General features: G+C 40.4%; 2 protein-coding genes across 3 annotated transcripts in view; one reads left to right on the forward strand and one right to left on the reverse strand.

Annotated features, from left to right (window-relative positions):
* Positions 1 to 2,294: 2,294 nt before the first annotated feature.
* Positions 2,295 to 5,596, forward strand: dusp1 (dual specificity phosphatase 1). The gene is made up of 4 exons (XM_042493274.2): positions 2,295 to 2,945; positions 3,181 to 3,320; positions 3,446 to 3,665; positions 4,334 to 5,596. Exons 1-4 carry the CDS (start codon positions 2,537 to 2,539, stop codon positions 4,687 to 4,689), a joined length of 1,125 nt encoding a protein of 374 aa, XP_042349208.2. The 5' UTR covers positions 2,295 to 2,536; the 3' UTR covers positions 4,690 to 5,596.
* Positions 5,597 to 12,473: 6,877 nt separating this feature from the next.
* The window catches only part of flt4 (fms related receptor tyrosine kinase 4), a 55,132-nt gene continuing 51,853 nt past the window's right edge, over positions 12,474 to 15,752 (reverse strand). For both annotated transcript variants that reach the window (XM_088081235.1, XM_088081234.1), the window contains exons 28-30: positions 15,105 to 15,225; positions 14,850 to 14,935; positions 12,474 to 13,072 (exon numbers count right to left, since the gene is read on the reverse strand). In XM_088081235.1, the coding sequence (XP_087937361.1) occupies positions 12,853 to 13,072; positions 14,850 to 14,935; positions 15,105 to 15,225 (427 nt within the window). In that variant the 3' untranslated portion in view covers positions 12,474 to 12,852. The remainder of the gene's footprint in view (positions 13,073 to 14,849; positions 14,936 to 15,104; positions 15,226 to 15,752) is intronic.

Genomic DNA, 15,752 nt, shown 5'->3' on the forward strand with positions numbered 1-15,752 from the left:
CTTTTTTCCTCATGATTTCTAAAGTAACCAAACTAATTTTCTTAGGTTCCATAGGTTTCAGTGCTTGTAAAAGGTGTCTGAACGCAGCACAACAAAACTGATCCAGGTTCTAAAGGGTTAACCAGATGAACTTTTTGTAAGATATTTGAAGGACATTTTGGAAAGCATTAGTTTCACAGTTAACAATGGCATGTTATGTGAATAAATGAAAAATATGTAACCCTGGAAGGAAAAACAGAACATTCTCTTCTTTGTTGAAATACATAATTGCTTCATCGGGCCCCCGCTGTACTCGTTGTCTTCCTTCACCCCTTCATCCATCAGGTATCTGGTTTCTTTCTGTATCCCGCACGTATAAGATCATCACTTCATGACTGAAGGGAAGATGCATTTAAGGACAAAATGTTTGGGTACAGACTGTTTCAGAGCCCTGTCGGACCCTCCTCCCCTGTGTAGTGTGTAACATTCCTGCTTTGTGGCATGTGCCTCACAGTTGACTCATCTCACAGGAGTGTGAGGTTAAACAGGCTGGAGAGTTTTTGCACTTTGTTGTGATTGGTTAAGTTTCTGTCCCTAAAGCTTCCCTTCCCCTCCCCCTTTTCCTTTCTCACATAACACATCTATTCTCCCCTTGCTTGAAGTAAAACAGAGTCAAAACAGCGTGGATGTGGATTCACCTGGCTGAAAGCCCTCACTTGTTCGGGTTACAGTCAAGTGACAGTGTTGTCATGGATGAGATCACGTAAGCTTTGTCTTGTGAGACAATATATGAAATAAAGCTATTGGCACGTACAGAATGATATTTTGGTTATAAAGACTTAATTACATATAAAACAGATTTTAAGGGCAGCAAGTGACATCATCTGAGCAATACTGAGCTGAAACCCATATAGGATTTTGAGCTGTATGTTGCAACACTGTGTGTTTTAAAGGCTGCTAATAAACATTTGTTTCACAACAAAACAACCCTGGCGTGTCACAGTTTCAACACACCCTGTTTACAGTAGACGCCTGTTGTCAATCTACAATGATCCTCCTGCTTCCTTATTATGAGACAGCAGTGTTGTCCAGTCTGAGTCAGCAGACAATGCCAAAAAATGAAAAGGGTTTCCCAGAGTGACTGCAATCATGTTTGCTTGAAAAACATAGCCTACTCTAATTTTTAGAGGAGGGAAAAAACATCTCATCCATCTGTTTCAATTAGGTCACAAATGAAACAAAACTGACAGGTCAAGAGAACTCCATCTGCTGTTGTCTTCCTGGCAGACCACTGTTGGGTTTTCTCAGCGTGTGGAAATTTACTGGACTTCAGATTTCTATACAGTGATTAACTTTTATGGTTGGCCTTTGCTCTCGGGGCATTGAACACTATGTACCTCTGACTAATAAAAACAAAGAATAAACTTTTATGGCCGCCATGGCAGATATTTACTTATTATCTTGTTATTTGTCAACTCTCAGGTGAAGAGGCAAAATAGAAATCTAATTAAACACTAACATCATGGAAAATTTGGCAAATTCCTTATTTGCTGACGGGCAATTTACACAAACAGATATACAGTACAGTGCAAAGTCAGTCTCAAACAAAGAATACAGAGAACATGTGCAATGCATTAAAACACCAAAAAAAGTCATAAAAGATGGCTTCTTTGTAGCTACTGAAGTCAGTGTTTAGTGTGAAATATGGAATCGCACAACCATAACAAAAGGTAGCTCAAACAATAAATATTGAGCTTTGAGTGCAACCTGGTGAAAATACACCAGAAGATTAGTACTGTAAATGTCAAGACATGTTAAATGGAAAGGGAGTTTTGTATGTGTGTGTGTGTGTGTGTATACATATGCATACATGCATATATACATGTATATATGCTGTATACATGTGTTGTATGTTGTGGTGGTGTTTTATTACAGAGAATAATGAGAAATAAATATGTATGATCATTATAACCTTGCTAAAATAACAAAGTTTAAGGTGTCTGAAGACTTTTGCTCAGTACTGTAATTTGGAAACATTAAATTAATTAAAGGGGTATCATAAATAAGAAAAAGAAAAACAAGGATAGATTTCAGTCTGTTTCGAAAACTTTCCTCACACCGCGTGCCCGCGTACGTGCTGTACGCATGTACAGAAATGTCCCGCATGTGCGCGAGCACCGTTCTGCCCTACTGCACTCGTGGGGGGAGGGGGGGCAATGACGTCTGCAGTGGTGGCAGGAAGCCAAGAGGGGCGGTCGTCTGACGTCAGTGGCCTCTCATTCACAAGCACGAGCCATATATAAACGCTTTTCAAAGCGCTCACAGGCAGAAGCAACTCACTGTAAAGTTGAATATACTTAACTTTTTGTAAAAGAAAAAAAACATAACTACCGGATACAAACAAGAAGAGGACCAGCTACGATAGTCTTAAAACTTTTTTTTTTAAACTTTTTTTTCCTCAAAACAAGCCACCCGGAACAAAGAACCCGCCGCTTCAAAGATTTCCTCTCGTTTTTCTCAACAGCCTACATTTCTGCCTTCCTGCCGTACAAGCTTTATGTATTTGGATTTATTATTTCTGTCCCGCCGCCCTACTATGGTCATAATGGAGGTCCCCACCATCGACTGCGTGTCCCTCCGTGGCTCGTTGGAGGGCGACGTCCCGGCCTGCCTGGTGCTGGACTGCCGCTCCTTCCTGTCCTTCAACTCGTCCCACATATCGGGCTCCACCAACGTCCGTTTCAGCACCATAGTGCGCCGGAGAGCCAGGGGGGGTCTAGGACTTGAGCACATAGTCCCCAACGAGGACACCAGGACTCGGCTGCTGTCCGGGGAGTACCAGTCTGTAGTACTACTGGACGACCGCAGTTTGGACCTAAGCCAGGCGAAGAAAGACGGCACGTTGATGCTGGCTGTTACGGCCCTGTGTCGCGACCCCTGTGGAGCTAGAGTTTTTATTCTGAAAGGTAAGACGGACACGCGTTTTACTGTTTTAAAAAAGCTCCACACAATTGTTTGACTGTATCCTGACAACGGGGCAACAAATGCGGATTACAGCTGTCACCACACCAGCTGGTGCAGGAGTAAACAATGTTCCGAAATAGCCCCCATGAGCAGTTGTCACCTTTTCTGAGACCCATGTTTAAATGTGTCTGTGCTGTTCTGCAATCTAACCCAGTTGTTTTTTTCCCTCCTTTTCAGGCGGTTTTGACACATTTTCCACAAAGTATCCAGAGATGTGTACCAAACCCTCCCCTCCTCAGGGGCTCAGCTTGCCCCTGAGCTCCAGCCAGAGCGCAGACCCAAGCTGTAGTCCATGCAATACTCCTTTATATGACCAGGTTAGCATTCACTTTTGATTATATAATCAGTTAGAGTACACACCATGATCTGTTTGTTTACTACTTCCCGTTGTTTTGTTTTGGAGCTGACTGAATGGTGTTGTTTTGTTTATTTCTCTGTGTAGGGCGGTCCTGTAGAGATCTTGCCTTTCCTGTACCTTGGTAGTGCTTACCACGCATCAAGAAAAGACATGTTAGACATGCTGGGGATCACCGCTTTAATCAACGTCTCTGCCAACTGCCCCAACCACTTTGTGGACTCCTTTCTCTACAAGAGCATCCCAGTTGAGGACAACCACAAAGCCGACATCAGCTCCTGGTTCAACGAGGCAATCGAATTTATCGGTGAGCACTTCAACCATTTCCCCCCCTTCACACTCCCTCAACGGCCAAATGTGGGCGCCTTAATTACAGCTGTTACCTCCTGAGCCCGTTGACAAACACCCAACCCCCCTCTTCTTTCACAACACTGTTTGACTCCTGGATTTAAATTTTAAAAAGTTCCCTCCAAAACCGACCAGCTGGCTCGGCACAGGCTCCCCACTCCACCACAATGGTGGTTACATCATCGCCACCTCTCAGGCGTAGAAAAAGGGATGCCCCTCTTTTTAATGAATTGCGAGGCAGCGGCCCCAAACTAGTTTTTGTAGAGGGTAGGCTGGCGGAGCTTGAATGGCTCCCTCCAAGCCACTCTTTGTTCTGGCTGAACAAAAGGCAATTTCTCCTCACTCACTGTCGGCCTTCCTCCCAGATCAATACCCCCAGCAGGAGTCTGTTCCCGTCTTTTGTCCATTCAGACTCCTGCCTCCTTTGGGAATAACCCCCACAAGCTCACACCCTGCACCCCTATTAACTGTGTGTCTTAATGAGCGCGGTTGAATTTGAATAGCAACTGAAAGTGTTGCAGAGACGTTGGTGTTTCTACCTTCCTGTGACAGGCAGAGTTTCAAACTCCCAAATGCACCTCGACTGACAGTGAACTTATGTTGCTTTCTCTTCTCTTTTCCCCCCAGACTCGGTGAGGAATAAAGGAGGCCGCGTGTTTGTGCACTGTCAAGCAGGCATCTCCCGCTCCGCCACCATTTGCCTTGCTTACCTCATGCGGACCAACCGTGTGAAGCTTGATGAGGCCTTTGAGTTTGTCAAGCAGCGCCGCAGCATCATCTCCCCAAACTTCAGCTTCATGGGTCAACTCCTCCAGTTCGAGTCCCAGGTCCTGGCTTCATCTACCTGCTCCTCGGAGGCAGGCAGTCCGGCCATCGGCAACAGCAGCACAGTCTTCAACTTCCCAGTCTCGATCCCTGTGCACACCTCCGCTGGTCAGCTGTCATTCCTCCACAGTCCCATCACCACTTCTCCCAGCTGCTGAGGAAGGCGCGGGGAGCAAAGACTTTGTTTGGACTTGAACTCACAAGGGACTCTGCGAAGAGCACTGCACAAAAACACAGTTGTGATGATAATCCATTTTGTGGTGATACTGGTATCACTGGACAGAATGGGAACTATTGTTTGTGGTCGGTTTGTTGGACTGATCAGTGGCCATATCTCTCTGTGGCCTGCTCATTTCAAAGGGAGACACCTACCATCAGCAGTATTCATGTTGTACCTTAATGTGAAAGCCATCCTAGGTGAATTGGGAAGTGGCTGAAGAGGTAGTTGAGATTATTCCTGTAGAGGAAGTTAGAAGTATCTGAATATTCTTTATTCAAATGACTGATTTCTTTTTTTTTTTTTTTTTTCATCAAGGCAACTGCTTTTGATAATCATAATCATGTTTAAGCTAACAAAATGGAGAGTTGTCTCAGGAATATTGACTTATCCTCTTAAGTATTGCTTTAGTGCTGCTTAAAAAAAAAGCAATGTAAACTTGTTGCCCGACATGGCAATGGAAGTTACACCTTCATTTGACGAACAATGAATGTATCCCCCTCTTTCCAGTGTAGAAGTGACAGAAATCTTCATGTTCGGTTTGAGAGTTAACTGGGTTGCCAATCAAAATGCAAATACCTGCCTTTCAAGACATCATGAAACCTTGACGATCCTGAAGCATTGGGGAAATGGACCATTAAATACCTCATGTTTGTGTACTGTGTGCTGCAGCGCTGCAACGGACAGAACCCCAAATCTACTACAACGGGGACACGTAGGCCTCAGTGTCTGCATGCTGACATATTTATTGAACTAAAGTAATATATTTCTTTATCATATCTATTTTTGCATATGTTTGTTTAAATGTTGTTTTTATACTGTTTAATAAATCTCATTTGACTTTTGTACTCAGTTGAAAATTCTCTCTTCTTTTCCATCTCATTTCTTTTACTAGTGGCTATTATTATTGCACAATAACATGCAAATCATTTTAGGAAAAAGAAGACTTGGCTTGGTAAAAAAGGAGAAAAAAAAGTCACATCTCATTATCTACCCATGTACCAATAATACCAACATGAGGTAACCAATACATGGAACAGATATATCTCTCGAAGTGGCAATTTCAGGCTATAAACATAAACACAACTAATACAGGGCTAAAAACAAAGTATATTTATAAAGTAACTGTATCCCATAATTGAATGAAATTATATCCTTCTATTCTCAGAATTAAAATATGTCATTGTACAAGGCCAGTAGTACAAAACTTTTAGGGTCGCAATGAATGAATGAATGGGCCTACCGGGAACAGGCCCAGGGGTCCAAAGTGTCCACTCTGGACTTCACCTTTGAAAATGTCACTCAAACTGACTTGTACTGTCCAGGAGGAGACTCAAAATGACCACAAACAGACAAAAAAGACCTCAAAGATACATAGAACAGTAAAAAGACATTACAATAATGAGTAAAAAAGGGCAAAACAACCACAAAGACACACAAAATCACCTCAAAGAGACAGAAAATAACCCAGAAAGACACCAAGATATATCAGAGACATGAAATGAAAGGATGCAAAACCAACACAAAGAGACACAAATGTCCAAACATGAAATTGCCATGGAGACATTAAAAACAAAACTATGCATACCAACTACAAAAGTTTGCAAACAATAACAAAAAAAATAGGTAAAACTAGGTAAAACCACCACAAGTCTTTGTGTCTTAACTTTTGCTAATCTGTGCCCAGGGGCCCATTGTCTCATAATTTACTAATTTAACTACGATTGCAAATAATAATTATTTAAATTATCGATATATATTCAGAAAATCAATCAAACATATTTACAAAAAAAAAAAAAAAAAATATCGATATATATATATATATTTGTGATAATTCTCTCAATTAATCATTTGGTCTGAAAGAGTATGTATTTTTATTTTTTTTTATATTGATGCTTATGAAGACTAAGAAGAACACATGGAGAAATGAAAAAGCAATATGCCAAAACCAAAAGTAAAACTGACCCACTGGCATGTCACTGTGCACACCCTTCCTTTTTTTGTTCTGTGCGATGGAATCCTATCATATATCTGCGCAAGGACTTTGGCCACATAAGAAGCATGATGTCATGGCGTCGGCCATTGTTTGGGCCACACTCCCTCTCTATGAACCCATCTGAGAGCAGGGCAGCAGCAGGAGGCCCAAAGAATCAGCTAAGGAGCCCTCCCTCTGCGGCCACAATAGGAGCAGCTGCAAGGCGTTTGGGAAAAGTGTGACAACTAAAGAGCATTCAGGGCTCAGTCAAGCAGCGGCCTTGTGTCCCCTGCCTTCCACACCAATGGGGAGGTGGAGACGGAGATGACCGTGAAAGGGAATAGAATATGTTTGGGTTGCAAATTAGCCAAAACATTGGCTCTGACCCTTGATGGGGGTGTGAGAAAAAAGAGCGAGCGCTTCCTCCAGAGGTGAGGATGATGATACCCCAAAGCCTGCACTATAACACAGTGTATCTGTTTAATGAAGCTAAGGTCTTAGGGGACAAAAGCTAAAATTTTGATATATGATTTTTTCACTCTACACACATAGATTCTGACGGATCACAAATATATTCTTTAAACTGACATCCACTTCTAATCTGACAGCAATGCAAACGTTTGTCTCTGAGTGACGCTGCCTCCGTGATGAAAGGCTCATTCATTACCTCACCAGCTTCCTCAGACAAGCTGTGGTTTTTGGTGACATATGTGCGACCCCCCTCCCCCCAACCAGCCCACCCGCCTTTGTGTCTTTGGATTTCCTGTTGTCAGGAGGGACGATGGTAGGAGTGTGTGTTTGTGTCTGTGTGTGTGTGTGTGTGTGTGTGTGTGTTTGTGTGTGTGTGTGTGTGTGTGTGAAAGTCGTTAGGGATCTTTTATGATCTGATGAGGGAGCTTAGGAGGGAAAACGGCCCTCGGTCAACTGACAGGTCAGGGACATTAAAGCATTGTGGTTTTAAGTGTGTGTGAGACAATCGGAGTGTGGTGTGAGACAATGTCAAGGTGCTAACAAAATGATCCTGAAACAACTGAATTTTTTACTGATTTTAAATTAAAACTGAAAGTACAAGTTTGCTTCTGACACACTGAATTCTCTCTTCTTTTTTTTTTTTAAATCAAGTCCTCGAATCTTTATTTGGTATCAGTCAGACAGAATTGACTGTAACGTCATTTGCCAGTTTCACCATGATGCCAATTGGCCGTTCCATTTAGCAACTGAGCTCTGACTCAACTTCAAAGTCATTTTAATTAACACAATCCAGAGAAAACAATAGTTATATAACGTGTCAGACACTGCTGCCATGACAGGAAGAGACATAACCCCACCGCTCCCTTATTATATAATCGCTTTGGATCAAATTTGTCGGAGCTGATCTAAGTTTCGTGACTTTCTGAATCAGATCTGTGACACTAACCACTTTTTTGAGCAATGGAAGTTGAATTCCTTCATAGGTATCTAAAAAGTTCAATTAAAACTTTGACTCTAATATGGAATTAAATGTCTCTTTGACATTCGAAAGGCTTGATACAAGCCTGATCACCATGTCTCAATAAAATAACATGAGATCATCATTATAAAACAATATGACGTGTCATTATCACAACATGACACCCTAGTTTCTAGTTCATCTTTGAAAGGTTAAGTTCTGCTTCTCAGTTAAAGTGATAAGAGAATGATACCAGGAACTGATTCATATTTTTAATAAAATATGCTAACTATCAAAGCAGAGTCATAACACATTATCTTTATGTTCATGTGTGCAGTATCAGGGAATGTTGTGCCTAGAAATGATTTGTTATTGTGTTTTATTCACTTTGTTTTTTAAGAGAAACTGGTAATAATTGAAGGCAGAAGGTTTAAAATTTGAACTATAGATGGCTGTACTTTGAACACAAAGCACACATTTGTCTAGCATTACTCAAGAGGAAAGCAATAGCCCTTTTTCATCCTGAGCCATGTTATTTTAATTTCATTTAAAAAAAGTATTATAAACATAGATACATAACTACAGCTTCTGTGGTTTGCATACAGTCCGGTTATCTGGTGAATTTGTTTCAAACATTAGGTCTTGATCATAACATATTTTTAAGAGAAGCCAACACCAATGTAAGCTTCATAATCTATCACCAACTTCCTGGCTGATTCTGGTCTTTTTTTTTAGCGTAGGTTTAACACACGTCCCTCACGAGCGAGTTCAGGTGATAATCCAAATGCAGAACCAAAAGGGGAGACAGGAACAAAGGAAAGGTGAGCTCTAATGCTGCTAAGAATTTCCAAAAAACAAGTAGGTAACAAAAACACAAAGTAGAAATAAAACACAAACCAAAACTAAACTTAAACCAACCAGGATAAGAATGAAAAACTCAGGTGAAGACAGGAGCAAACACTACAGTAACAACAGGGAGGATAAAAGATGAACTGACAAAGAGCAAAGGGAAACATACAGGTATATATAGACAAGGAACTAATCAGGAGACAGACACAGCTGGAGAACGTAACAGGGATGGACAAACGAGACATAAAACAGGTAAAACTTATCAGGGAAACAGGTCGAAAAGCACACAGAGGCAGGAAGTAAAACGAGACATGACACATGAGGAGTAATACTACAAAATACAACAGGAAACAGAACACGAGTAACAAGAAAACATAACAAAACCCCAAAACAGGTTGACAATATAACTCAAAACTTATGATCGTGACAACGACAAGCCATTTATTTTGTATTTTAAAATATTGGAATACGTACAGTATATTATTCCGTCCAAGGTACTGGAACATATAGTACAGTACATATAGTATAGTACTTATATATATACTTAAGTATATTTTGATGATAATACTCACACTACACACTACTCGAATAGTGTGCAGTATTACTGCACTATGGTACTGCTACTTTTACTTATGTTGAATATCTCATTACTTCCTCCACCACTGGGGTCTTGCATGCCAATAAACATAACTTTGGACTTAAAGGGATTTTTGAACCAAACCAATTACATACATTTCTATAAAGCAGCCAGGCTGCTTTATAGACACAGCCTGTGGAACAGCTTTTTGGAGGACCTAAAGGTGGCAGAGAGTGTGAATATCTTTAAAAGAAATGTAAAACATGCCATTCTGAGCCTGGCTTTATCAAGTGTGCTTTAATCTTCCTATACTTTAACTGTTACTTCGTAATTCTGACTTAAATTAGTAGTTTTAATACATTATATTCTATTTTTATTCCATTTTATTTGGTTTTAATAATTCCTACTCATGTTTTTATGTTCAGCATTTGTGCTCTACAAATAAAGTTTGATTTGTTTTGATAAGATTATACCTGGTATGGGTACACAGCATTTCCACATACAGTGTAGGAAAGTTTCTATTCCAGTTTTACATTCCAACACATTGACCTGTCGATCATCTTCTCTTCTAAATCTGTAGCCTCGTCACAGAGTCGCAATCTCTGGAAGACGATGGCCTTCACACTTACATAATCTATAAGTCATTGTGCATCAACACCTTGATGAGGAGTTAAAGCATATAGAATTTAGAGTTACGTGAGTACATCACACTCACTGCTGGCAGAAGGACTCTGTTGAATGCCTGTTGTTTTATCTCTGCTGAATATGAAGTCTACAAAGTGCCAAGTAGAGAGAGCTCCTGCATTCAATTTGCAATGAAAATGTGTCACATCACTGAGTAGTTGAATTTTTTTCTCTGATTGATTACATATTTCAGGAATGTATCACACCAGCTGATGTTTACAGTCAGTTTCAGCTGCATTAGCCCACAATGACATGGTCTCAACTGAGAGACTCACATGGCACATATACAGTACACAAGACTTAACAGCAAAGGTCACAGTCGTACCCACCAAATCTGACCTGACTTCCTGTGTGAGATGTGTTTAAGTGTGAATGTGAATGCCAGTGTGATTACTGGAGGATGCTGGGTAATTACACCTCTCACACCTCATCATACTTTGAAACTGAATTAAGTCTCTCACACATCCACTCTCACAGACATACGCAGTATCCTGAGAGAGAGGATTTAGTCCAAACATTGATGTCATGGCAGGAGACTCACCTGGAGTAAATCTGTAAGAGGATTAGTACTGGGACGTGGAAGCCTCCGTAGCGTCCCGCAGCTGCAGCATTGCACTGGCTTGTTCTAACCCAGAGTGAAGGCAGTCTGTTATGACAGATGCCAAATCTCATGGTATTGTCAAAAACAGAGTCTACATGGAAGTTTCCTTTAATAGAGGTCAATATGTCAAAACCATAGAGACCAGGGGTGTTAAAACTTTTTTGAATGGTGGCCAGATAAGATCATGTGAAAATACCTGGGGGCCAGCTGCTTCACTCATCATATGAAAAAAAAGTATACAAATGGCAAAACACAAACACAACTGTCTCATCTTTAAATGAAAAAGTATTAAAATTTCCACCGCTTCTGAAAGCGGCAGCCCCCACTGTCAACTTTAAACTTCTTTGTTGTGGCCATGACGGCTACCTTGCAGGAAATATCTGGCGTTAGGTAACCGTTGTTTAGCTTGTTTCCCCCACACAGGGCCACAATTGGTTACCCGGGCTAGACTCTGGACAAGAGTGATATAGACTGTATGAAAGAAGTCGACGTAGCCAAGCTGGCATCACCCATTGGTTCGTAGACTACCATTTTGAAGACTTGACTTCGGCATTTTGGCTGTTGTTAATTTTTTGGAAGCAAAAGTGACCATAATTGGGCAAGAAGGTGGAGCAGAGGAGGATAAGCATTGTTTACACCTCTATCCTGATTGACAAGGTGCAGTGGTAGCGCCTTGTCAATCACAAGGTAGCAGCGTTCTACAGCAGGAGCGGCCTGGCAACAAAATGCAGCCCAGGAATTTACTGTCAAGTGGCGGCAGTTTAGTACACTAAATCCAAACTGACACAACATGCCTGTCAACCAACGCATAATAATAATGATAATAATAATCTGTTAATTGTTATTGTTTTATGCTTATATGTAAAATGATGAAACAAATTTTCCTGATGTCTATGTTTAGGTGTACAGAATGAAAAATTTGAATTAATATAACGATAACCTGTAATTTAATTTGACTTAACAGCCTGCTTTTCATTTTGAAATATTGCAAAACAGACAAAGTTTTAACGCAGAATTAAATTAGAACCAGCAGGCTCTATCTACAGGAGCACACCATATTAATGCTACATGTTCACACAAAAACACCATTTTACTTTGGGGCAAACATTATTAAATATAGCATGAGTTATTAGGGGAAGTTAACTTAGCTCTTGTGCCTGTAATTGTCTGTTTGTATAAAGTGGACTTTGCACTCAGACGCTGCTCATTTCCCTCAGCTGGCAGAGTCACCCTGCAGATTGTCATTTGTGATGTGATCATATAAGAGGGTGTTAAGCAGTCACAACTGTCATCATGCTTACGTCCAGGTTTGATAAGAGGTGCTCAGCATGACTCACTCCTTTTTGTTCGCCCTACATCCCTGTTTACCTCCGTCACTTATTGCTTGTTCATGGTGTCACGTAACCAAGCCACACCACCTCCACTAAGTGACACAGATCCACAAATATCTGCTGGTTTAGTTTGATTGGTCTGTTATGTGGATCATCACAAAACTTGTGGATCTGTAATTAGCATCTTAGCATATAAAATGCAAATCTGCACTGGAGACATGCACTTCACTGGAAAAATGACAGTGGTAACATCACATTAATCAAAGAGAAACAAACAAGAAGAAGATAAATTTCTTTATTTCCTCCTATATAAGACATAATTTGTACAAATGAAGGAAGACTACTCTGTATATAAAAGATAAAAAATATAAATGTGTGAATAGAAAATACTCAAGGTTTGTTTTTGTCATAATGCTGCCACCCAGTGGCTGGTTAGAGGGACTTCAGGCACACATAGCTCAGTCTGTTGAGGCAGCAGCCCGAGAGAGGAAGAGATGGGTAGAAGCAAGCTCTGGTCAGTAGCATCTATAACCTGATCTTCCTTAATAAATGACTAATTACATGTCACTACTGGGATGTTACTAAAGCCTCCCTCAACCTGAGCACTCCCACTTTTTTTTAACCCTCTCTGTTTCCTCGGACTGCGTCTTTGGTAAGATTACACATTGGAGGAGGCCAGGCAGGGGTCATCAGGTGAGGAGAAAAAGTCGCAGAAGCCCTCCTCGGACAGATGTCCGTATTCGTTGTTATAGAAGGTCTGTCCTGAAAGCTGGCTGAAGAAGTTGGGACGGTGAATGGAGCTGCCATTGCCGCAGCTTCGACCCAGGGAATTATGGGAGGCTGTCAGAGGCTCTGTGCTGCTGCTGCTGCCCATTCGACTGGAGAAAAAACAAAACAAAAAAAAAATGTATTACTGTCAAGTACTGACAAATACAGTACAATGCAAAAGTCTTAGGCCACATAAACTTTGTTACTTTAGCATGTTTCTCATGAAGGAAGTTGAAAAACACTGAAGCCGTGATTGCTAAAAGTAGAAAATGGGACTTAAAGGATAAGTCTGGTGATTCTGTATTTTTCTTATTTGTCACCAAATCTCATGAACAGACTAAAACTAACAAGTATTCTCTGTGTAAGCGTATTTCTCTGTTACATAAAGCTCCAACTTTTGAAAACACATCAGAGAGCCACTGTGTGACATGTTCCTTCATTACAATCAACACATAAACTGTAGATTATGTTGAGTTCATCCCACATGCACTGGTCTGATACCATAATAACAACACTTAAAAAAATCATCTCCAACTTATACACTATTTACATCTGTTATAGCAATGATTGACATCAAACACCAGAGCTCAAATTATATATATAGGAAAGGTCATTTAAAAAATAAAACTACTTATTTTTGCCTATTTATTGACTCAATTATTCAGTTCAGTTGGAACCTTAATTGGGTAGAGTGCTCTTGACAGGGTGGAAAAGTCAGAAAGTATCAATAGACAAAGTAAGACATTTTTGGGGGTTGGGTCTTTTCATGAGATTTGTGACAAACGAACAGATAAGGCCAACGGACATTAGCCGTGAGTATAAAAGCTACTAATTGTACTTGAATGGCCTTAAAAATATTTCTCAATCAAATCACAATCTAGAAACCTTGGACATTCAGAGGATGTATGGCTTTCATAGGGATGTTGTTCTCAGCCATTTCCAGAATACAACTGCTCGTCATCTAATCGCAGAAAAATGCAGTTCTTACAGAAATCTCCAAATGTCTACAGTTTTTGAAAACAAGGTCTAGGTCTTTGTATCTTAAAATTGTATTTTGGGGGGATTTTTGACCATTTTATCAATTCACTAGTGGTCAAAAATGCTTAAACTTAGCACAAAATCTGTGTAATTAATAGTATCAGTCCAATGCTTAACCAAAACACAATGTTTATTACAAATTTATGACTAGATCTTGAAATACCATGCTGAGCTTATTTTTAGGTTCCCAGCTTTCAAATGACATTTACCATTTCTTTGTGGCATGTGCTACTTGCCCTGCTATCTTCCCCCAAAGATCTCATGCCCACTCCTAAAACAGAATTGGGTCTTTGGCAGCGAGGGTGGGATTGGAAGTGCATGTAGTGATAGATTTTCCTTGTAGTGTGTCGAACGATGGGGCAGAGGTTGGTAAAATCGTTGTCAGACTGGCTTTTCCTGCTCTGAGTATACATGTGATTAATCATGTAATCACTTCACAGTTACTCTTAAAGGTTTCTCCTACACTTTGCTGTAAGTGGGAGTGAGTTGCTGAGTGTCTCATTCTTCAATTTTAGCAAAGAACTTTTCGCTGCTCTCTCGATCACTGTTGGGCTTAATTCTCAAAACTTTGATGAATATGCGGCAAGGGTTCAAATGACTCAGACTGCTGCTTACACCTACTTACCCATGCATAAACTGAGACTCTGCTGATGCTTAGGTCCTTTGTAAATCTATTGTAGTTTCAGTACGTACAAAGCTGTCATCGGTTCTAGAAGCTTCCGAGCACGGAGAGAATGACTGTTTTCTCATACTGACACTGCACTGTGACTACATCACTGGCTGCATATCTGTTGTGCGTCACTTCTAGTTTCAGACATTAATATGGATCCAAGCTTTTTTATGATTAACCTTTTGGAGACGGCACCCCTGTGTTTGTGTTCAATCCTCTCAAATTCTTCAGAGGCCAGAACCATCCCGCTGTCTGTCTGGTTATCCTGCGGAGAGATACAGTTGAACAGCATGTGAATTAAAAATCTTTGGCTGACCCCTGCTGCTTTGTCTGCAACAATTTTTGGTGATTACCTAAGGAGAAAGTTCCCAAAGTCAAAGCCATTCAGAAAATGTCATCAATGTCATCAGTTGACAAGTAAATAAAGAGCCTACTTGAGGAGCTTTCTGTGGGTGCATCTCCAGGGGCGACTCTTCAAATGTCTTCACTCTGGGCTGGCAAATTTTCGAGGGTCCCACAAACACACAGCCGGCAAAGGGCACGCAGTTATAATACCTGGTCGAAAAATATAGAAGGGATGATCAGATAATTGATAGAGCCGCCTGATGACCTACAACTATCACAAGACAGATGAGAAATGGAAAAAAAAGGCACAACATATGTTGCATTCAGTTTATATTTAGATGTTTTTTGTTATGTATAGGTTGTCAGCTGTGTGACTTTCTTAGTCAGTGGTCTGATTTGATTATTGGAGAGAGTCCGAAAGGCTGAAACTATTCAATACACAAGATAAATCAAATATCTGAAAATACAGATGATGATACATTTGGGTAATAAAAATATTTTACCATCCCATAAAACATCTTGTAGCCAACAATGTCATCCATGTCTGAACTTTTGTGGCCTCCAGTTTAATGTGAACAATTATTTGATTTAAATGTAATGTTTTCTTTAGGCTCAGTGTCCTGACAGGCTGACAGTGTGTGTCACATTATTAACATAATGTGTGGTTTTTAACACCTACTTTATTTCAGAGTTTTTCCATAATGATTGTAAAATCATGTTTACTTTTCAAATCATAA

Source organism: Plectropomus leopardus, chromosome 8 (assembly GCF_026936395.1).
Source record: "Plectropomus leopardus strain MGB_pleo_1.0 chromosome 8, ASM2693639v1, whole genome shotgun sequence".
NCBI classification, from domain to species: domain Eukaryota; kingdom Metazoa; phylum Chordata; class Actinopteri; order Perciformes; family Serranidae; genus Plectropomus; species Plectropomus leopardus.